The sequence below is a fragment of the Epinephelus lanceolatus genome, chromosome 18 (genome assembly GCF_041903045.1).
Source record: "Epinephelus lanceolatus isolate andai-2023 chromosome 18, ASM4190304v1, whole genome shotgun sequence".
Lineage (NCBI taxonomy): Eukaryota > Metazoa > Chordata > Actinopteri > Perciformes > Serranidae > Epinephelus > Epinephelus lanceolatus.
Window position 1 is genome coordinate 29280690 of NC_135751.1, and position 23210 is coordinate 29303899.

Genomic DNA, 23210 nt, shown 5'->3' on the forward strand with positions numbered 1-23210 from the left:
AGTAAAGGCACATACTTAGCAGTTAGTTAAAGTTTCAACAGAAAGACGGGCTACTGAGCATGTGAAGAGATTGAGAAAACAAGAGCACATGTCATCATATCCTTTCAGTTATAGTCTAGAATGTTTACTATTTCAGATCAGCCATTGTGTACATTAACTATTCCTTTAAACCAACACATTACCTGCAGGCTATAAGCATGATAAAAATGTTTTAGCTTCAGAATTCCATACTTTCTACTGTCTTTTGTGTGGTATTTTCTTTTCCTTTTTGTTTTGAATTCCAATTATTTACTTGTTGTGGGAATAATGTTTATTATTTTAGCATATTAACAGAACACATCGATGTATTAATGTCTATAAATAGAAAGCAAAATGCTCAATCCATTTTTAAATAGATTTTTTATGATACTAATGAATTCCCCACAAAAATCATGACAACTGTTTTTTGTTACCTTGAATTGATTTTTGTCAAGCCAAATCATAACCACAAAATGTTAAATGTGTGTTTATGGGAATTATTTCACAAAGTAAGGTTGGTGGACAAAGTAAAGGCATAGAGACACATGGTCATATTCTTTTTTGATATTCTGGCATAAAAATCAAATGGAAAAGTCTCTATACTACTCCTTTGCTGCTGACAGAGTCACCATTTCTCAGTGGTTGTAAATACAGTTTGTGTGTGCTGAACATTTATAAATGTGTCATATAGTTCACAACAGGTGAAACACTTCAGGAGAAAGTGTGCATGCCTCACGTGTCATGTCAATTTGTCTTGTAAAACTGTAACATGGCAGTGCACCTACAGTCGGCTGTATGTAAATAACTAACAAATCCCTGTAAAAACAAATGGAGAAAGAAAGGTTTTAAGGCAGCAGCTAGGTATTGTGTTAACATCTTGCTGGGCTGCTTTTGTTTACTTCAGACATACTTAAAAACATAATTTCTTGAGAACACCTTATTTAGAGATGATCACTGCTGGCTATTACAATGTAACTATGTAAATTATATTCAGAATAGACTAATGAATTAAATGACAAGTAAAATTATATCACATGTCGCAGGACATTACAAAAAAATATATTAAAAAGTAAATGTGTGGAAATATTTATTGTTATAATATTTCGAATGCAAAGCTATTATCAGGTATTTCTTGACTTCTAGTAAATCACATGTGGGATAAGATTGGATAAGATAAGATAAGATAAGATAAGATAAGATATACGTTATTGATCCCCAGAGGGGAAATTCAAGTATCACAGCAGCACCTGACAAAAATACATTAAATAGAATGAGATAAAAGAGAAAAAATAAATTTAAAAAAAATCGGTAAATAAAAGATAAAATGAAAATAAAATTGCTACATCAAGATGAATAAAGTCAATAAAAATGGCAGTGTCGAATAAAATAAAGTGGATGACTGAGTTGTGTGTTTTAACAAAATTGTATTATCATTATTAGTAGTATTTATATTTATTTATTTATTTATTTCATTTTCTTACCTTGGCGCTAGGTGGGGTTGACGCTGACCTGTGACTCATGAGTGTCTACTACCCTCTAGTGGTCACTTTCAGGAACTGCAGCGCTATAATTAAATCAATGTGTTAACATAGTCAGAACTGATATTAATTTAAATACAAATAACTTAGTATCAGTGTGATTATTACAAACAACAACAACAATATCATCAGTATTGGTGATAACTGTTAATAAGGAGTTGTTTTAATGACAACCAAACCTTATTTTAATTGGTTTATTGTTGACCTGAAGCAGTATGGCACTTCACCAACATAAAAGGCAACAAAGACTTTCGGCGTTATAAAGGAAGCACATTTACATTTAATAAGTACATAAATGGGCATGCTCATTGCCCGCATGAGCAGCGGGCTCCTAGGAACCAATGTTCCCACTCTACGTTTCCTGTCGAACGTTTATACAGACGGAACAAGCACGGTGCAACCGGTAAATCAGATGCAGCTCTTTTCTGTTTAAAGTCTTAAAACTCTTCTGTTTGGGTGCACAACTTCTACTTACCTGCGCTTCATTTCACATAAACGCCACGTGAGTTTGAAGCTGTAGTATCCTAGCAACTGTTAGCATTAGCCATAAACTGCGCGGCTTGCTGAGCGTGTTGCTGCTGTTTATGTTAGCATCAGATGCTAATGTGAGCTGTAGACAATACCACTCGATGTAAGATGTTATCAAGCTTTATGCTGCGTTTACTGACTGTTGTACTATTGGCAGGGGTTAATTTTAGTTCGTCAGTGTAGGCTAAGCCAACAAACACAGCTTTAGCTACATCAACACTGTACGGGAAGCTGACTTGGACAAACCCCCACTTGCTAACAACATAGTGATTAATTAGCGCTAAGGCCACTTTGCGTTTTATTTACATTTAACCTGGTCAAGCTTTTGATTAATACAGATCTTCTCTCTTGATAGTGTACCCGACTAACCTAAAGCAACTGTTGATGTGTTGGTAGATCCACAGAGACGACCAATCATGACGTCACTGGTAAGTACTGGCTGTATTCTCAGCTACAAAAGTGTATATCCTCTTAAAGTATCACATAGACAGCATTTTAGTGTCATCCATAAAGATGACATGGGCTGTTGGTACTGCATGTCATTCAAATTATATTGCAGATGGAATAAAACAAAGTGCTGAGACAAAGTACTTCCTCTGAATCTTTTTATCTTGCAGGGGAGCAGCAGTTCCTCAGCCACAGAATACATTGTGCGAGTCCCAAAGTGAGTAACATGGACTGACATGCATGATGAATTGTTTGTATTGTAGGTGTTTGTTTGTATTAAATTAGTCTCTATGTCTGTGACTGTCAGTAGGAATAAGCAGGTAAAGTTAATGAGGTTTGGTTTGTATTTCTGTTTGTCTGTCCTGTAGAAACACCAGCAAGAAGTACAACATCATGGCTTTCAATGCAGGGGACCGAGTCAACTGTTCAACCTGGACACAGGTGGGCTCCATGTCAGTGTGTCTACGCGTGACAGTTAGTTTGAGTCAGTACTGAGAGAGAAATGACCAGCAAAGAACATAAAAATCTGATGTCTGAAATGAATAACTTAGCAGCCACAGTGACCATCTATCAGATTTACATTGCTTAACATGTCCCTCCCTGTCCCCTCCCAGGCTCGTATGGAAAGAGACATGAGTGCTCGGCGGATATATGGGGAGGAGGAGGCGGTGGAAGGCGCAGCTGGCAGTGAGTTTGGCAAAAAGCAGCGTGAGGAAGCGCGGCGGAAGAAGTTTGGTATCGTGACACGTGAGTTCAAAGTGGAGGACCAGCCCTGGATTCTCAAGGTCAATGGCAAGGCCGGCAAGAGGTGGGGAGAAAGATACAACTTTAACCTCTGATTCACTCTCATTTTCAGCAACACATCTCTGTTCATAACCTGCAGAAATATTGAGAGAATTCTTTTGTCAAATTATCTCCATGAGAGTGTATGCAGGCCTGATAGGAGGACAGTTACTGTTACAGCTATTCCCTCCCTCTGTCTGTATACAGGTTCAAAGGTCTGAAGAAAGGCGGTGTTACAGAAAATGCGTCCTACTACATCTTTACACAGTGTCCCGATGGAGCTTTTGAGGCTTTCCCCGTGAACGGCTGGTACAACTTTACACCGCAGGCCAAGCACCGAACTCTCACTGCTGAGGAGGCTGAGGAGGAGTGGGGCCGGTGAGAGAGAGGACGAGTGGTTGTCTGTAGTGAAGGAAAAATAGTAGTTCACTCAGCTGGTGCAGATGTGTCAGACGCTTAATATTCCCCTCATGTTACAGGAGGAACAAGGTGGTGAATCATTTCAGCATCATGCTTCAGAGACGTCTGCGGGAGCAGGAGCGTGGTGAGGAGGATGAAGATGAGAACGAGAAGTCGGGGAAGAAGAAAAAGAAAGGGGGTGGGAGAGGAGGGGACCTGCGCATTCACGACCTGGAGGACGACCTGGAGATGAGCAGCGATGACAGTGACAGCAGTATGGGGGACGGTAAGGAGAAAGAAACAGGAAACAGCCACTTAAACATTATTTTTAGCGTGCAGTGTTCTTTTATTCTGCCATACCTATCCACATTATGCTTCTCTCTGTCACCATGTGATGTTCTTTTTCCTAACACCCTCTTCATTGTACAGATGGTGAGAGCAAGACGAAGATGAAGAAAGAGACGGGGAAAGGCAAAGGAAAGAAGAAAAAGAGAAAGAGCAATGACAAAGAGGCCTTGGAGGACAGCGATGACGGTGACTACGAGGGTCTAGAGGTGGATTACATGTCAGATGAAAGCAGGTCAGATCCATCGCCTTGTTGCAGACAAAGACTCCCTCATTATGGACACTCTGTATGTTCTTGTTGGTTGTGTTTCTTCTTTTTACTGGCATGTAATTCTGTTTTCCAAAAACAGCTCAGATGAAGAACCAGAAAAGGGAAAGCCCAGCAAAGGAGAGGACCTCCCTAAAGGTCAGACTGTCTGCAGTTGAACATCACTGATAAAGAAAAAGACACTGATGATTTTATGCATGTTAAATACACACAACAATACAACACAGCATCACTGGGCCTAAAAGTTTGGCTGCTAGGGATGTCTTGCATGTCCGTGTAATGAGAATTCTCACCTGATGAAATTCAGCTTTCAAATTTTCAGCAAATGTCAGTGCATTTCAGCGTTGTTGACTTAATTAGTTGTTTGTCCTTTATAGGGATCGATGAAGCATCTGAAAGCGAGGAAGAGAGTGAGGAGGAAAAACAGAATGAAGAGGAAACAAAAGAGGAGGAAGAAGAAGAGGAGGGAAAGAAAACCCCGGTCCAAATGGAAAAGAAGAAGAAAAAAGGTATAGACATGGAAACAGATGAGGGTTTGACAGTATTCATACTTTAATTAGGTCGTAAGAAACAAGCAGTGTTGAAGGACGCTTCTTCCTGCTTGATGCATAAAGACAAATGAAATTATGTTGGGTTGTTTGGTTCTGTGTGTCACAGACAGCAGCGGCGAGTCGGAAAGCTCAGACGACAGTGATATTGAGGGAGAGACGGCCTCCGCTCTATTCATGGTGATTTGTGTGTGTGTGTGTGTGTGTGTGTGTGTACATGGATATTTCTGTACACCAGCAGAGCTCTTACTAATCTGGTGGTGAATGTTTTCATAATTCTGTATTTATATTTTTCCTCGTGTTATTCTTTTTGTTTTCATCAAATGTCTCTTTTTCTTTGCCTCTCTCAGAAAAAGCGCACGCCTCCTAAACGTGGAGGACGTGGCTCCGCAGGCAGCTCCAGGACAGGCAGTCGCCCCGGGACACCATCCATAGACTCTGCCTCCACCTCCAATACACTCCGTGCTGCTGCCAGCAAGCTAGAGCAAGGTGTTTGGTCATACACCATTTAATTGATTGATTAAATGAGACACATGACATATTAAGGGAATTTTGTGAAGCTTGCAAAAGTAGCCATCAGCAGGGAAATTTGAGGTGCTATTTTTGTTACTGCATCTAAATCTATCTTCCCTGCAGGTAAGAGACAGACTCAGGGTCCCAGCACCGACTCGCCAGCGGCCAAACGGCTGAAGTTGGAGCCCAGCAGTCAGAGTCCTGCTCCCTCTGGGAAGAGTACACCTCAGCCGGCATCTGGCAAATCCACTCCGAGCTCAAGGTACTTTGTTCCCAGTCTTCCTTGATGCCTCTAAGAAATGTTACGTTATTTAATTATTCCGTGAGTCTTTCTGAACAGGGTAAAAACGTTCTGCTGTATATTCTTCTACTTCACAGTGATGTGCAGCTAACAGAGGAGGCGGTCCGGCGCTACCTGATCCGTAAACCGATGACCACCAAGGACCTTCTGAAGAAGTTCCAGACCAAGCGCACAGGTTTGAGCAGTGAGCAGACTGTCAACGTGCTGGCACAGATCCTGAAGCGCCTTAATCCGGAGCGCAAGAACGTAAACGACAAAATGCACTTTTACCTCACTGAATAACCGATGGAAGAGAGGTGAGGAGGGGCAGGGGCGGAGAACATGAAGAAGGGAGGGAAAGGCTGAAATGAACCACTACAGTCAGAACCATGATCCCCTGGAAGAGAAGTTTAGGATCAGAAGCTGAAACAAAGGTGGCATTTATCAAAAAGTATTTTGTTAAGCATTGTGGATTTGTTTTTCATACCTCTCACATAATAGAAACTTTGTTAATGTTGAGTGAAAACATCTCAATCTCTATGACTGCAGGATGTAAGTTTCTCTATGTGTGAACAGTTTAACTTAGAAATCAATGAATGAAACAAGTCTTTAACTTGTTATTCTTATGTATTTTCTTTTTCCAATAAAATGTAAAATCCGCTGCTGTGTAAGGCTTTACTTTTTGTACCCCATCCCTCATATACTCTGTTTTTTTTTTGTTGTTGTTGTTTTGGGTTTTTTTTTGTTTGTTTGTTTGTTTTTAATTAACCCAACCACCAACCCAAGTGGGGACTTTTTCTTTTCCTGTTTTTTCTTAATTATTCACCATTTCTTTCTCACTTATTTGCATTTAGAAGTGGAGCTCAGTATACAGTATGCAGGTGGTGACTACATACAACACAACCAATACACAAACCTACAACATCACTCCAGCACAAAAACAGAACCAAACAAACAATGCAAAAACAAAACTAAACAATGTACCTCACACAACACAGGAACAAACTGTCATATGATATAAATTTCATATTGGTATGACGATATTCCAAACTAGCTCAACTGCAGCAAGTGAAAGTTGACAAAAAAAAAGCAGTCTTGAAGAGAAAATAGAGACCAGTCACTGTTTGTCACTTGCTCTCATAAAACAGGCTGTTTTTTCTGTTTTTATAATGATTATACAAACACTACTGCATGGACATTTAGCACAGAGAAAGTCTTTAAGAAAGATGCTTTTAATCTTAATCAGTAATCTGCAAAGATGAAGTAAATTGCAACAAAAAATTCATCTCCTGTATCCTCAGGCAGTGCAAAGAAACTTCCTAGTTCCTTATTTTATTTGTACTAGAGGTGTACTGAATGGATCTAAAGCCTGCAGTATACAGAACATCCATTTTTGTGTAGAATTGTGGGAACTTGGATGGGTGGAGTTCAGTTAACAGCCATATGTGCTTTGTTTTTTGAGATATTTGTCATTTGCATATGAGGGAGTGAGGCATTGCCATGGGACTGTTTGGGAGGATGAGTCCCTTGTTTCTGTTATTATTTGATTATTAGGTCATGGTTCCCTAACCCTTTCTAGATCATTCCAAATTATGATGTATTTTAAGTTTCATTTAATGTTGATGACACGTGTAGCTCATATGACCCCTCTAGTAATACCTTAATATGATGTTCCTTAGAGATTCAAAGATGAGGCGGCTCCAGTACACTCAAGAATATTGATTGTTTAATGTGGTACTGTATAAACCAGTATTTCACAGTGATAACATGCCTGACACCAGACCTAAAGAGCAGTGCTAAATTGTAGCCCAGTGTTCAGTCACTTCATGTCCGGGCAGTGTCGTAGTTGGCCACGAACCAGTCGCAGGTCAGCTTTATAGCTAGAAGGGCAGAAAAACCAAAAACAAGTCACCTTCACAAGGCTGGGGTGCATGCAAATATTCATTCAAAGCTCTCATTTGTATGTCAAGAAGCACAGATGTATCATGTGTCAGGGCAGAAGCTGCCTCTGTGCTCTCATGTATGCAGCACTATCCACTACAATTGAGTATTAAATAGGAAACTTTCAATTTTCTACCCTGCAGTTGAGATTATGGCACGTTAAAATTGACGAGTTCTAAAGCAACAGCAGCTCTGTTTTTATTTATCATAAAACGAGTTGGTAGGATGAGGGTTAAGACGCACAGTATGGTGAACTCTTACCTTCTTTAAGGGGTGTAAAGGTGAAGTCAGGGAGGTAGCGCCTTAGCTTGGCATTGCTGGCTGTCTTTTTCATCTGGCCGTCTGACAGGGTGGTGTCAAACTGATGTTCAGGGTCAAGGGAAGAGCAGATTCTAACTGTGTGTTTTGACCATAGAGATGTCTGCCTTCTCACAAATATAATAGAACTAGATGGCACTCGTCTGTAGTGCTAAAAGCGCCAAAAAATACATTTTAAAAAACGCAACGGCAATGTCGGTCTCCACAAATCGTGACCCGGTTACTTTAGATAATCCACAGACCTTGTTGTGACACCCACCAATGATATCACAGAGCAGAAGGAAGTGTGCATCTACTGCTGGCTCACAGCTAGCCACATTGAGCTAACTCGCATCACAGCTCAGTCGAGGAGGATGCTATTAATGCTTACATCTGGCTCTGTCATGAGCATGAGCCTCTCATCCATGAGTAGATGCATGATTCCTTCTGGACAGTGATACAATTTGTAGTTGGGTAAAAAGAAAATAGTTCCTACATAAAACTGATTATGCTGAGTAATAGGATCATGATTTCTGGAAAGAGACACTGCTGTTGAGCTTTTCAGATATATTTTTTGGCACTTTGAGTACCACCGGCCGAGTGCCATCTAGTTCCATTATATTAAAGAAAAGGCACACATCTCTACGGCTGATATCTCCAACACTCTGCAACTCACACCAAAACAATCTAGACTGATAAACAGCACTACAGGTAAAAGGAAAAAACATGTATTTTTGATTTTGGGGTGAACTGTCCCTTTAATAGTTAACTGCAGCATGTGCTGTGTATCCCAGGCTCACAAAAACATCTTGGTCTATGGGAACAGGATGTAGGATCATTGGGGAACATTGAAAGGATACGTGTATTTTGCCTTTGAAGTCCAGAGAGTCTGCAATCATGTCCTCGGCCTCTTTGATTGAGATTTCATCCTCTTCACTCACTGACAAGACATCCACAGTAACAGGTGAATGAATGACCTGCACGTACAGTGACTGTGTCTCACACCTCTGTGTGTTGAGGCAATAACTTGCCCCATTTTCTTTGATATTTTACACAGTCAAAAAGACATGCAGAAGCACATTATAAAGCTCACTAAGGGTGAGTGCATCACTGAACTCACCAGAGAGGATAATGGGGTCAGTTTCTTCATATTCTCTCAGGACCCAAATGATGAGACGACCTAAATCCTGAGAGTAAACAGACAATTGGATGTTATTCTAAATACAGTCAGGCCAAAAAAGATACAATAGACAATTATTTTTTTACATAAGCATGTACTACACTTGTACAGGGCATCATATATATTGATACACATACCAGAGAGTAGATAAACTGTCTCCTAGGAGCTCCGGAGCCACACACATTCACCGGAGTCCCTTCCTCTGTGAGAGAGACATAAGAAAATAGACTCTATTACCGAGTTACTGTCTGTGTCTGTATATGTGTGTATTAAAAAGAATGGGTGTATCTGGGATAATCACTTTTGGCCTTGTATGTCTTGTTAATGAGTGCCGACAGCACGTGACCATTTTCTATGCTGAAGTTGTCATGGGGTCCAAACACATTGGTCGGGATGACCGCTGTGTAACGGCGACCATGCTGCTGAAAGTATGCCCTGTCAACACACAGACACACGCAGAGTAATCAGACATACAGTGACAAAGATGGACACTTTCTTCAGGTATTTATGTACATATTAGTAGCTAGTTTGTCTTCATGGCATTTTTAACAAGAAATTGGACCCCTCCTAGAGCCCATTTGGCTTTGTTGTATTGAGAGCAAGTTATGGGCTGTATTCAGGCCTAAAGTCACAGGCACAAGTTAAATAAAAGCCACAAAAGGTAAGATAGAAACTACCTGCCTGTACAGGTGCTGCCCCCTCAGCCCTTTGTTGAGCATGAATGCATGTCAGATTCACCCATGTGTCTACACCACACCCCTGTTTGCACTGCACACCTGCTCACCTGTTCTGAACATCAATCATCCTTTTAGCATGCGAGTATCCGAAGTTGGAGTCATGAGGCGGTCCGTTGTGTATCTACAAGAGTGGGGCATGACAGGAAAGATAAAGTAGGCTAATCTCATGGCTCTGTAGCAACGTTGTACCCTGATAATGACAGTCAGGGTTTGAGGATTGGGATTGGCCTAATATTTGTGGTATTATTTGTCCATTTATAAGACAATTTCACTTTTTAAAAAATATTCTAATAACCCCACAAATATCCATGAGATTAAGCTTGAAACAACGTTATACAGGCAGTGTGTTGCTAAGGAATTCAAAGGACGTACACTGAATAAATGAAGGTTTAAAAAACAACCTTACCATGGTCTCATTGATGGGGTATGTGGTATTGTCAGGGAAAATACAACTGGACAGGCAAGACACGACCTTGGTGACACCCATCTCGTGGGCTGTTTGTAGCACATTATCATTGATTTTGATGTTGTCCCTCTGTGAAGGTGTCAGACAGTTACTGACTGGCTGTTGCAGCTTAAAGACAATGTAGATATCCCCCTTAAACCTGTGGTGAGTCATTTATTATCTCACCAAAAAGTGCAGGTTCTCCCTCATGTGTAGATACAGTCCTCCGACTTTCGCAGCCAGGTGGATGACATGAGTGGGACGGTACTTCTCAAACACAGCCCTGGTCTGCCCAGCATCTCTGAAAGTGTTTAAAAATCACATTTATACACATTTGTTTGTAGGCATAGTTGAATAGAAGAGTACGATTGAAGCAGCTTACACAAGGTCAGCATCCTTGGAAGAGAGGAAGATCCACTCTTCTCCCTCCAGTTTGCCACCTTCCTCCTGCACCACATGCTCAATGGCTTTGCCCACTAACCCAGATCCACCGGTCACCAGGACACGCATTGGCCCCACTTTAATCTCAGACCCCATCTTCTATATCTGTGCTGGCTCTTCTAGTGAGAATCAAGCACAGAATTGGTTTCATGATTCAAATACATTACTACAGATGCATAAATCTGATCAGCATAAATACAGGTGCTAAAATAAAAGCAGGTGAACAAGTTATTACACAAACTTAGAAATAATATCAACACAAATTCGGACTCTCAGCAGAGGAAATACAGGTAATATAAAAGTCCTTACCGGTGTGTTGGAGCGCTGAAGTGAGTGTGGACATCACCAGAGAGTGTTTGCCTGCCTGTAGGCGGTCTTGTTTAACAAGTGCATCAATCATTTGTATACTGTTTTGTTTTCAGCTTGTTCCCTCTTCACTTTGGCGTAAAGGATGGGGTATAGGTGTGTGAGGTCATGTGAGACTCCTCCTACAACATGCTTCTGCCTTTTGATTCATGGAGATGAGCTGCTACCATCTACTGGTCACAATGTAGTTTGGACTTAACTTTGTAAATGTAAAAACATATATGTGTGGATTTCAGTTGACTCATGTTCATTAAGTACTTTTAAAAAGTTGGAATAAAATAAGTTAAAATAATAAGTGATAGAGATATGTATCTGAGCACACTGGGAGCAGAGAGAAAAAATGAAAAAGAACAGGACGAAGGAATTCAAGTTCACTTTGTTTATTTGGACATTATTCTCAAGAGTCTCTGTACTATACAGAAGTAAAACAACACACCAAAGTGATGGTCATATATAAAAATACAATTCAATTTAAAGCTGGCATCATTTGTATCAGTGGGTGGTTCCTAAAATTATGATCAAACTACAGTCAAGATGGCATAGTTGTTGTGGACAGTTGCATAGGGACCTGCTGCTTATTTCAATCAGCCATTACAAAACTTTAAAGATGCTCCAGTGAACAAACTTTGATAGTAATGTGCTCATTCTGAAAACATAAACACTGTGATACATGTCAAAGCCAGTATTCAGGTTTATTTCAGAGCACTTTTAGTACTCTTGTCTGTGACAGGTGTGACCTGACAACCACATCAATATTTCCCAGCGTCGCAACTGCAATAAATATCCCGGACACTTCATCATAGTTGTATATAATAACAATATACAAACCAAAAAAACATTAAAGATATCCTCTCAGTCATCACTTATCATCCACTGGAACAGGGGTAGGCAACATGCAGGTCTGAAGCCACATGCTTCATATGAAAATTAATAACGGTCACATTTTTTTTTTTACCATTTTAATGTTCATTCATCAATGCTGTCGCCCTAAATTGATTCTAACATTTTCCATCTGTAAAAATATGTAGCCTATATGACAAATTAAAAAAAAAAGTTTAACATTTCTGCAACTTAAACATACATCAATCATCTTCGGCTCAGCCATTTCCTCTACATGCATAAAATTGAGACATTTATGGACGTGTACCCCCACAGCTCTCAGGTGAGGTTGGGACTTTATAACGAGGTGTCGACCTGGTGCCAGATCATAAGCAGCAGGCAGACACAACGCCGAAAAACACAAATATAGTGATACGAAATGCAAAACGAGAATGAATCTGGGGTTGGCGAGCGTGTTTGCAAACAATCCTGCATAGAATACCTTTAAGGACGTCTGCTTCAAAGCTGTTGTGTGGGACTTTTTACATATAATAAAACATCCCTTACATTCAATCCCTTGCCAAACAAGCTGTTTTCCAATCAGAATGTCCCAACCTGCTCCGTGCATCAGCAAGCAGACTAACATGTCGCTTGCTTTAAAAACGCTCGCCCTTACTCATATTTTGCAAAACCTCACACACCTCCGACTTTTAGTCAGAGTAAATACAAGTTGTTCCTTAGGCTCGATCATGGCTCAGTAGGCTTCCTAAATGTTGTTGTCTTGTAGTATATCTGGCCAGTTTTCACGCTCCATCTGCAAGAGTTCGCTCGATCATTGTGTGGTAGGAGGTGCAGGCCTATCAATGGCACAGAAAACTTTCTGTATTACTCAGTATACCGGAGTTGTGGTGCAAAGGCGCTCCAAATGCAACGCCATTTACATCAACCAGCCAGAGCTACAGGGGGTAGAAAAGGGGGAGAGACCATACTGGCAGAGCAGCACCTAAGAGTATGCTGGAAGCTGTGGTGGAAAATCCAAGAAAGTTTCTGAAGTGGATGCTCCAGATAAAAAAGAAACTAAGTTAAAACCAAAAAAAGAGATGCAGTGAGCTCACCTGCAGGCGTACTTCAAACGCACATGTCGACAATCTTTGTGTAATCACTCTCACTGCCAGACAAAAGTTCCACAGTCCTGTTTTAATATCTTAACAGAGATCATTCAAACAATCCTCTAGATTCAAGTTCTGTTCATATTAAAGCTGAGTGGAAGTGGTAGCTAGCCTGGAAGGTTCCGACAGATGACAGAGATGCGACGCAGCCGAGGCACTCTCTGTCCGTTGAAGACTGACTCCTCGTCTTTCAGGATCTCATGGGTGAAACTGTATCTGGCGTCGTCCCTGTATGTGTTTGAAAAGAACAGGATGCAACATATCACTGCACTGTGTGAAGTACGAGACAACTACAGCACACTCCATGATGAGATTTGTGCAGCATATACTGAACCTCAGTATGTAGAGGGAGAGTCGGGGCAGCAGCAGGTCCAGCCACTCGTTGGCGGCATCCTCCTTCACTAGGCGCATAATACTGTCTGACAGGAGACTCAACCCAGCAATGGTGCTGCCGCAGAACTTAAAGAGACAAAGAGGACGACAGTCAGAGCACAGCTGTTGATAACAGCACAGCCCCCACACCAAGGGTTGTTTCAGTGGTTACAAAGCTGAGGATGTTGTCCCATGTTAGAAACTAACATTTGTGACTGTCTTTGTCTTGATGCAGAGAATTAAAACAAGAGCAGCCTACCTTGACACTGTCAACGTGAGGCTTGATGTAGCCATTCTTGTCCAGGTCTAGAACGTGCACAGGCCCAAGGAGTGAACTACCCGCGGGAAACGCTACAGATCGGACCCGATTCAGGACCTCCTCACATGCTGCCCCCCACCTCACACGCTCCGTCTCTCGGTACCCGTGAATGGCCTGAAGGAGGAAAAGTCGACACAGCATGAATTAAGTCTTGCATTAGTAAACTGATGCCTGTGGTTGTACTTTATGTCACCTGGAGCCAGTAAAGACATTTTGTAGATGTGCTTCAATTTGAATTTAATAGTCTATGGCATGCATGTGTTAAATTCCTGCTTAATTTCTAATTTTGTGACATGTCATTTGTGACTAACTGTTATTGCTACCTATCTGGGTCAATACATTTTTGAAACTGTATTGCTATTAACAAGCTTGCATTAAAACTAACCAAAAACTACGTTACATCTTGAAACGGGAAAGTACATTTATTTTCTCGCATCAACAGGTGTAAGATTAGGCCATGAAATGCCTTCCTATATGATTGATATATACTACTGATAGGTGTAAGAGAAGGTTATAATGTAGCCATAAGGCTGCAAAGTGGTCCTTTAAAGGGAAACACCACCCAAAATCAAGAATTGAAATTAGGGCTGCAACGATTAGTCGACTAATCAATGACTAATCGACTATAAAAATAATCAGTGACTATTTTAGTAGTCGACTAATCAGTTTGAGTCATTTTTCATAGAAAAGTACTATTAAAGTACCCCAAAATACTCTTATTGCAGATTCTTATGTTCAAATATTGGCAGCTTTACACACTCTCCCATGATGGTGAACTAAAACCCTTTGGCGTGAGTACGAAACAAGACATTAGATGACATAATTTTGGGGTTTGGGAGAGACAGACTGACATTTTTCAACATTTTAACACATTTTTCAATGAAATGATTAGTCGACTAATCGAAGAAATAATCGACAGATTAGTCGACAATGAAAATAATCGTTAGTTGCAGCCCTAACTGAAATATGTTCGGGCTTTAGCACTCTGGGCTGAAGCCTTAATCATCCAGGCCTAACAATGCCACTTAGTTTCAGCACTCTAGTTTTTGGAATTTGAAGAGTTATTCAAGTTTACTAATATTTCTGGACTGTCATAGACCATAGGAATGCTACAACAACTGGATGTGCCACAATTTACTTCAACTAAACAACGAACCAAACAAAAGTCAGTGCTCAGCTTCAGTTGGCAATGTTAAAACCCACAGACCAAGCCAGAACTCTTGGAGTAGTCACCTGTACCCCTGTAATGGGGTCTTAAAAGGTCTCCATATTATCAGTCAGCTGCAGCTGTTTCAGAATGCTGCTCCTCAAGTCCTTACTAAGACCAAGACGGTAGATCACATCATTCCAGTTCTGAGGTCCTTGCACTGACTTCCTGTCTGTCAGAGAATCTACTTTAAAATTCTACTGCTGGTTTACAAAGCACTAAATTGCTGACCCTCTGCTTCGGTATGACTCACCCAGATCTCTCAGGTCTTCTGGGATAGGTCTGCTTTGTGTGCTCAGAGTCAAGTCTATATGCACCACGTATCTGAAACAAATTCCCAGAAACCTGCAGGTCTGCATCATCTTTCACTTCTTTTAAATCAAGGTTGAAGACTTTCTGTTTCCTGCTGCCTGTTATTAATCAAATATCTATTCAGTATTTACATTGCACTTTTATTATTCAAGTACTTTAACTGATTTTAACTGCACTGTAATTTACATTCTTGTATGTCATGCCTGTCTTGGTGTATTTTACCTTTTTATTTTCCAGTCCCTAGTTCCTTAATAAACTGCTATGAACTATTAACCACATACTCACATCGTCCCAGTGGTCGTATTCATATCGCTTCTTCTTCAGGCCTAGCTCCAGCTCTCGCATAAAAGCTCCCTCCTCCTCCTCGGTGATGAAGCCCGTCCTCACCTCCACCTGTGAGCCGAGTCTCTGCATGAGCTCGGGGCTTGAGCCGACGATGAGAGGCTCATCCCGGAGAGGTGACAGGCCGCTGCTGGCGCCGGAGCTCAGACAGCGGCGGTTAATGACGTAAACATCCGGTTTATGGATTCGTTTGAAAACTGCGAGCAACAGTTTCATCCTCCTGACTGTGATAGTGTCCGTCAACCTCGCTACACTGGCCTGTTTACCGTTACTTGCGTTTTGGTCTTGTTGACAGAAGTCAAGCGGGTATGTGAGACGCCATGTTGAAAGCGCAATGCATTGTGGGGGGCGTAGTCAATTATGTAGAGGAGTTCTTCGCCCAAGTTGTGACTGAAAAGTTAAAGCTTTTGAAAGTGTTTCCTCATCTAAACATAGCCTAAATTGAAAATTATAATTAAATAAATAAATAAACAAACGTGTTTAGGATATTGTCACCTAAATTATGGTATGTCCTGTGGCCAGGGATGGACAGTATTTCTATTACTTGTATTTAAAATACGTATTTCAATTACATTTGAGTATTTTGTAATTTGTATTTGATAAGGTCGATAAAAAGCAAATGTAATTTGTAACAAAATACTTTTGAGTGGAGTAATTTTGTATTTAAAATACTCAAAATACTTTTTCCACGAATCAAAAAACAAAAATAATAGGCTACACATTCTTATAATATTGGATGTAACAATATTTTTTTCACTTATTTTAAAAAATATATATTTTTATCTGTTTTTTTAAACTTGGGTATTTTCTGTATTTGAAAATACAAAATACATGTATTTTATTTTGATACATTTTCTGGCACCAGTATTTTGTATTTTATTTTGATACATTTATTTGAGGGGTATTTTGTATTTTGTATCAAAATACATTTTGATGTATTTTTGCCCATCTCTGCCTGTGGCATACAAACCAACACTGTGCAGGTGACATAACGTACTCTTACACATTTCTCTGAAATTAATCTTTTACATTTTATATTTTCCTATATCCTATTAGTTCTAACATGACTTGCATGATTTGTTTTTTATGAATCCCCTTTTATACACATCTGTTAACTCTGATAAGAAATAGAAATATAATTGTCTAAAATTCATACATACATGCCTTTTTCATTGTCTCTTATTGGTATTATCATATGATAATGATCATGTAAAGGCTAGAGAAGCAGGAAATAATAGACAGTGCTGACAAATTTCATTTACAGCCAATAACTATTAATGATATTTTTGCCCAACAGCTTTCATTAGTAGGCTATATGTGTTTCTGTATTATCTATGTGTGCATGCTTTCAGGCCTGCATACAGAGCTCAGCCTTTAAAGTATAGCTGACTGTGTGCAACCCTTCTTCTGGCTGTCTTGTTCTCTAGCTCACAGATGTGCACACCCAGTGGCAACAGGGAGGAAAGAGTGACTGCAGATGTTGCGGTTCTTCCCTCTGGCCACTGGGAGGCAGTGAATACTTATTATTGTAAACACACCCAGGTCAGTTGTCCACCTGTGCAAACATCTGGTGAGACCTTTCAAAGTAAAACATTCAGACAGGAAGTGGTGTTTTAAATTTGTCTACTGCTACTAATGTGTGTGATTGCAGGTGGACGAAACACTTACAAAGCTCTTGTTGCAGGCCTGGTTATTGGAATGCATTATGGCGCAGGGGATGTTTGATTACATCACTTGGATTTTGCTCAAATAAACAACTTTTATAACTCTTATTTCTTATGTTAACTTAATTTTCACTATTTATCACAACTGAGTGGCATCCTCCATCATAGTCAGACACAAATCAAACAGTGGAATTAAATAAATAAGGGAATTTGTATATTTCGGGGACAAATCTAGGAACAGAATATGCAGAAATGGTTAAAGAAATTTAAAATAAAATAAAATATAATCAGAAAAAAGAAACAATAAATAGAGAATAAAATGAATGAATGCAGAAAAAAATATAGCTTAAAGGAAAACACTACTCAAATTGATCATTTTAATATGTTATTCCCATGGCTTGGAACTTGAGCTACTCTCCTAAGGCCAGAAACCCGATGTCTCAAACTTGTGATGCCATCAAGAATAAAGACTGGAGCTGCTCCATGGATATAGGGACAGCTTTGTGCCCGCGGCGATTAGAATGTTAAACCAAACATAGTAATCTTTTATGGACTAAACTTTAATTTATTGACTGTACAGCTTTTTTATTTTTATTCTATTTATTCTTTTTGTATCTGCCATGATGTTTTTTACTCTTTTTTTGTGATACTAATATGTTTTTTGTATATTAAGTGTTGTCTGTGTGAAAGCAGCCGACTCACCTAACCTAACTGCAAACCAAATCTACCCTCGGGTACTAATAAAGTTACCTTACCTTACCGTACCTTACCTTTAATAAATGGGAGACTGATTTTGTGGACCCACAGAATGTTTGTTGCCTTTTTTATAACCAAATGGGCTTTATCCTGTTTTATCTGTTGAACCTCTGTAGTGAGGTCAGGGGTGCACTATCCACCTCTCCATCATCAGCTGTGGTCTCACTGTCTGTCTCCACTGTGACATTTTGGTTTTTGTTGAGCTTTACCAGTCTACCGGTGCGTTCACACACAAAGACGCTACTTGAATAACAAAGAGGACCCAAAACTTGGGTTTTTGATCAATATCATATTATTTTTGAGGGCTTGAATGTATGAAAGTAATAGTAAGGTTATCAGATCCAGGATTCTTTTTATTAGCAGGACTTTTCTTATTTTTTAAATATATATTTAACCCACACAGTAAAATCCAGGGCAGATCTTTAAGCATTTGGGGCTGAAGCCTCAGACCTCCAAGCCCAACAATGCTACTGAGCTTCAGCACTCTAGTTTTTGGAATTTGGAGAGAGGAGACCATAGGACTAACATGTATGAATTTTGAAAATGGGCTTACTTCCCACACTACTCAGAACATTCCCCTGGGTACTCATCTACTACATCTTTCCCAATTCATTCTCTCTGGAGCAGCTCCAGACTTTATACCCTATGACATCACAAATTTGAGTTTTAGCACTAGCTTTTTGATTTGGGAGGGAGTTGTTCATGTCTGCTAATATTTCTGGACTGTCTAAGACCAGATGAATAACATGTATGAATTTTGAAAATGGGCGTAGCTCCCCTTTAATATTCTTTCTTGTCTGTGTCCGTTGCATGCCCACATTGTGGACTGTGGGAGATGGGGAACATATTTGGAAAAATCTGAATGGTTGGAAAAGAAACGGAGTATGAAAAAAGAGAGAGAGAAGCTCTGCTCTGAGAGCAGATAGTGACTTCATCCTCACAAGAGATTCCCCCAGAAAAAAAAACACACTGGCCTATTTACCACTAAGGGCAGGTTGCCTCTCCCGCTCTGTGCTGCACCCTCTTTTGCTTTGTTTCCAGGCAAACCCTTTCTCAGTGAAATATCAGTATACAAAGAAAGTAAGACATCAAAACTGTGGAGCCTAAAACTGATGTTTAAATTCTGTAGATTAGCTCTCAGAAGGGTCTCTGTCTAGGAGCCAGGAAGAGCTCAAGAACTATTTTGCTTGTGCAGGACCAGCTGCGTTACCCTACTTCTGAGTAGGTTAATAATTCTAGATGTTTAAAAATGCATTATGCTTATTTCAGCAGGCTGGAACCTTGGGTGCAGCACTTTGGTCAATCTCACACACACACATGTAGACAAATTATGCTTTTGATAAATGAGAGCATGGACCCACACATGCAACATGCACATGCAAACACATCCACTGCATACATACAAGGATTATTAGTGCTCCTTCTGTGAGCCTGCTGTCGGTCTCGGTCAGTGAGCATCCACAATGAAACCAACTCACATTCACCCCCCCCCTTCAACACACACACACGCACACACACACACACACACATACAACTGACGTGATGCCCATTTCATTGTTGGATGCCATGTTGCTGCCCCCAGCATTGCATTCATCCAGCCATGATGAGTGTTTTGGATTCATATTCTCATTCCCAGTTGGTGCACTCATTTAAAGCTTCTACGATTCACTGCATTATCATCGGTCAGCTTGTCCTGCAGGCATCATTGTGTCGTTTGTTGAATCATGCAATTAAACTGGAAATCACCAGAAAAATACTTGGCAGCGGTCAGCTGGGAAGGTACATGTGTGGAACCCATCTGCAGTTACTGCACAATGATGAGCACAGAGAAGTCAAAGTGTCACAGGATAATCTAAAGATTGTTATGCACCACAATATCATAAAAAATGAATGGAGTAGGAGAGAGTGGTTGTTATTGTAGGGCTTTGGTAGAAGAGGTACAAACACCTTAATACTGGTTGGGTGATATTTTAGTTTTAAAGGTCCAGTGGGTATGGTTTAGGAGAACATATTGACAGAAATGATCATATAATAAGTATGTTTCTTTAGTTTATAATCACATGAAAATAAGAATCAGAATGTTTTTGTTACCTTAGAATGAGCTTATGGAGCAGGTCCTCGTCCACGGTGTCCGTCATGTTGCACCGCCATGTTTCTACAGTCATCCAGGACAGACAAAGCAAGCACTGGCTTGAGAAAGGGTCATTCATGTTTTCGCGATGTGTAGTTAGCAGTCCTTCTGCGAAAAGCAGAAAAGAAGCAGAATAAAAACTCCTCAACATCTGGATCATAAGTTGTCAGAGAAATAAGGTGAGTATACATTAGCAGGTGCTGGGCTAGTGGCCCATCTACGGCATGCCACACAGCATCAGGAAAAACGAACGTGGAGCTGCTTCATTCAGTGTTTGTGACACTTTAAATCACCGGGTCCATTTGTTTTAGAGAGGAAGAGACCTCTGTAAAAACCCCCTGAACAATGAACACTGAAGGAATCCTAACCAGGAGTTCACGCTTGGCACACGGGAGAAGTTTCGGCTGGTTGCAGGATGGATGCCACTAAATGATACACACTGCTCCTTTAATATAAAGAAGAAGAATTTATTTGTGAGGGTGAGGGAAAGAGTGTGAGATTAAATAAACTTAAAGGGAAACTCAACCAATTTAACAAATTACATTTACAGGTTTTGGGGAGTACAAATGCATATGTGAAAAAAAAAAAAGTTGAAGCCCTTCAGGAGCTGCATGAAATCTGGTAAATTGCCTTAAGTGATGTCACATTTTTAAACTGTCCATTAGGAGTTTAACAATACTAAAATTCTAAGTCAGTAGAGAACTCTTTTAACATAGGCTCACACAGTGATGGCGACACACAAAGAGGGAGACAGCAGTGAGAGGAGGGAGGAGAAATCCACAGCTCACGTTGTCTAGTTGTGAGTCTGAATACTTTTTGGCGTGACTTTCTCATGGGGCTCTGCAGCAATCACCAATCCAAAGTGAAGCTGCAGCCATCACTGCGGAATCTCCTTGTCTTCGTACTCACCACACTATGGCAGGTCTTTACACTTTCAGGCATGTGAGTTAGCTTTGGAGCCTTGCATATGACGCTCTGTTCATTCACTTTATGATCCAATTATATTTTGTAGCTTGTATTTATTTTTGTGTGGTTGCCATAAAGCATCTGCTACACTGCCTCTTGACTACCTGAAGTAAACTAAGTACAGCATCTGACCCAAACTTCTATAACTAGACACTTGAATCCTCGCCTACCTTACAGTACGTTTCACTGTAGTTATGTAAAGGTGTACATTATGGCAATGGGAAAATAGCCTATTGATATATACCGTAATATATCTTTACCTGATGTATGGCTGTTAACCACAATTTGTTGATGTGGGCCAGTTTTGCAGAGGTTTACATGCAAGTCTGCACTGGGTCTGTGGAGGACCGGGTTCAGCAGGGGCGGAGTGCTCTACATGCATCCAGCCATTGAATTATTCAGCCTTATGAATCATTGAGTCACGACACTCCTTTTTAGGCCCTCGCCTCAGAGCTCTAGCCTCACAGCTACCCACCATTTGAACATCTGACAGAGGAAGAAAAAACAACAGAAAACAGTCGTCACAAGTTTAATTACTTTCTCCATCCAGTTGTGCTGAATCATTACCTTTGTTTCAACAGATGTGCTTGTTATTGCTCACAGATTTCAGCATCCAAAACAATGCCCGAAGTTAATCATAGATGCTAAATATGCTAGTGTACATACTGTTAATTATACTGACAAGCATCGGCATTGTCATATATATATATATTTTAAACTGTACTGTATTACAATGAGGATTTGTGCACCCCTATCTTACAGAAAATGTGTGGTTCCAGTCCTTGTGAAAAGCAGGCTACAATTTACACTCACTCACAGAGACTCTGCTGCAGAGAAGAGATAGCCTATCATGTTGCATTATTTTTCTCAGCCAAATCAGCTATATATACACAGACATTATCATGTATCTCTATCTCTTCTATAGAGACAGTGTATGTGTTCTTGTGAGGTAACAATGTTTTATGCATGGGTGGCCTGGGAGCTGTTGCTCTTCGGTGCTTCTCGTGCTGGCTGTGTGGAATAACAGGTTTGGACAGAAGGCTGCTGCTCCTCAAAGGCTCCGGCTCTGAAGGGCAATAGATAATTTCACAGATCATCACACCCAAGTGTAAACACACACATTTGTGAAGGCGCACATCCACAAGATACATCAGCCTTTAAAGTTGGAGGACTTTTTTTTTTTTTTTTTTTTAAAAAAGCAAAAATGAAATAGGTTTCATTTGTGCTCACTACATTGTGAATTATTTGTTCTTTAAGCTTTTACTGATTTTTTTGGACACCTGAGTTGGGATAGTGTATAACAATCTGCAGAGCATAATAACACATCCACTGTAATATTAATATGTGCACCATCATTCAAGTGGAAAACAGCCATTAACTAGCAAAAGACTGAACTGTAAGACAGTGGTTGCTGTTCCTATAGGCGATGAAGATGGCACCCTCCCACCCAACAAGATATAAAATAAAATAAATAATTAATAAATCAAATTAAAATAAAATAAAATGAAAATTGCAGAAAATAATTATGATGCTGTCTCAGATTCATAGCATATTATTATGAGCATTCAGTGTTTCCCACAGAATTAAAATCTATCTGTAATGGTAGAGGGGTTGTAGGGTAGGGAGCAATGACAGCTGATTACCGCATATCAGCTGTTAGTGCTGTTCAAGGCAGCACTGAAGAACCATCCCTGTGAGTGGCTCTCCCCCGGCTTTCTCTGCCTGGATAGCATGAGCTAACACAGCACAGCATTATCTCATCACTATTGTTATATTTATTGCTTGGGCAGTTAACATCTGACACCAAGCCATTAATCTCACACTGATACAGCTCGACTCTTGTCGTTAAACTTGTCAATAACCACTGGGTAACGTTAGCTTTGTGATGCTAGCAGTTAGCCCTGTCACTGTGTCTCCAGGTCTCACTGCGAAGTCATCAAAATCTGGTGCTTGGGCAGTGACTTGTGGTATCAGATACAGACAAAAAGAGCCGTCCTTTAATGCTGGCATGATACACAGCAGGTTGCTGTTATAGTTTAGCAGCGACCGGCGATGTCAGAGGGAAACGCAGCGGGACAA

General features: G+C 40.3%; 3 protein-coding genes across 8 annotated transcripts; 1 reads left to right on the forward strand and 2 right to left on the reverse strand.

The window, feature by feature from the left end:
* Positions 1-1887: 1887 nt before the first annotated feature.
* On the forward strand, positions 1888-6328 carry gtf2f1 (general transcription factor IIF, polypeptide 1). Of its 5 annotated transcripts, none has more exons than XM_033644008.1 (14): positions 1888-1959; positions 2440-2512; positions 2702-2748; positions 2900-2972; positions 3146-3339; positions 3522-3692; positions 3794-3999; positions 4143-4293; positions 4409-4464; positions 4704-4835; positions 4984-5054; positions 5225-5363; positions 5511-5649; positions 5766-6328. In XM_033644008.1, exons 2-14 carry the CDS (start codon positions 2501-2503, stop codon positions 5968-5970), a joined length of 1596 nt encoding a protein of 531 aa, XP_033499899.1. In that variant the 5' UTR covers positions 1888-1959; positions 2440-2500; the 3' UTR covers positions 5971-6328. The 5 variants fall into 5 exon arrangements, with proteins under 5 accessions (XP_033499899.1, XP_033499898.1, XP_033499900.1 ...); XM_033644007.2 differs by having other exon boundaries at positions 1936-2058; XM_033644009.2 differs by having other exon boundaries at positions 1944-1959; positions 2481-2512.
* Positions 6329-7371: 1043 nt separating this feature from the next.
* LOC117268874 (GDP-L-fucose synthase-like) lies at positions 7372-11121 on the reverse strand. 2 transcript variants are annotated; one of them, XM_033645613.2, is made up of 11 exons: positions 11018-11121; positions 10650-10824; positions 10454-10568; positions 10229-10357; positions 9870-9943; positions 9387-9520; positions 9223-9287; positions 9026-9092; positions 8766-8845; positions 7870-7969; positions 7372-7547 (listed from the first exon to the last, which is right to left on the reverse strand). In XM_033645613.2, exons 2-11 carry the CDS (start codon positions 10802-10804, stop codon positions 7492-7494), a joined length of 975 nt encoding a protein of 324 aa, XP_033501504.1. In that variant the 5' UTR covers positions 10805-10824; positions 11018-11121; the 3' UTR covers positions 7372-7491. The 2 variants fall into 2 exon arrangements, with proteins under 2 accessions (XP_033501504.1, XP_033501503.1); XM_033645612.2 differs by having other exon boundaries at positions 10650-10827.
* Positions 11122-11438: 317 nt separating this feature from the next.
* On the reverse strand, positions 11439-15946 carry alkbh7 (alkB homolog 7). The gene is made up of 4 exons (XM_033643957.2): positions 15558-15946; positions 13694-13867; positions 13397-13521; positions 11439-13290 (listed from the first exon to the last, which is right to left on the reverse strand). Exons 1-4 carry the CDS (start codon positions 15828-15830, stop codon positions 13170-13172), a joined length of 693 nt encoding a protein of 230 aa, XP_033499848.1. The 5' UTR covers positions 15831-15946; the 3' UTR covers positions 11439-13169.
* Between the last annotated feature and the right edge of the window lie 7264 nt (positions 15947-23210).

What these genes read in the sequence shown, in the direction of transcription:
- alkbh7 (XM_033643957.2), bottom strand. Translation starts at nt 15,830, where the DNA reads ATGAAACTGTTGCTCGCAGTTTTCAAACGAATCCATAAACCGGATGTT. An exon ending in AATACGACCACTGGGACGAT is followed by an intron (nt 13,868 to 15,557) that starts GTGAGTATGTGG and finishes TTCCTCCTTCAG; the next exon opens with GCCATTCACGGGTACCGAGA. An exon ending in CTCTCCCTCTACATACTGAG is followed by an intron (nt 13,291 to 13,396) that starts GTTCAGTATATG and finishes AAACACATACAG; the next exon opens with GGACGACGCCAGATACAGTT.
- gtf2f1 (XM_033644008.1), top strand. An exon ending in AGGAGAGGACCTCCCTAAAG is followed by an intron (nt 4,465 to 4,703) that starts GTCAGACTGTCT and finishes TGTCCTTTATAG; the next exon opens with GGATCGATGAAGCATCTGAA. An exon ending in GGAAAAGAAGAAGAAAAAAG is followed by an intron (nt 4,836 to 4,983) that starts GTATAGACATGG and finishes TGTGTGTCACAG; the next exon opens with ACAGCAGCGGCGAGTCGGAA.
- LOC117268874 (XM_033645613.2), bottom strand. Translation starts at nt 10,804, where the DNA reads ATGGGGTCTGAGATTAAAGTGGGGCCAATGCGTGTCCTGGTGACCGGT. An exon ending in GGGAGAACCTGCACTTTTTG is followed by an intron (nt 10,358 to 10,453) that starts GTGAGATAATAA and finishes ACACCTTCACAG; the next exon opens with AGGGACAACATCAAAATCAA. An exon ending in ATGATTGATGTTCAGAACAG is followed by an intron (nt 9,521 to 9,869) that starts GTGAGCAGGTGT and finishes GTGTGTTGACAG; the next exon opens with GGCATACTTTCAGCAGCATG.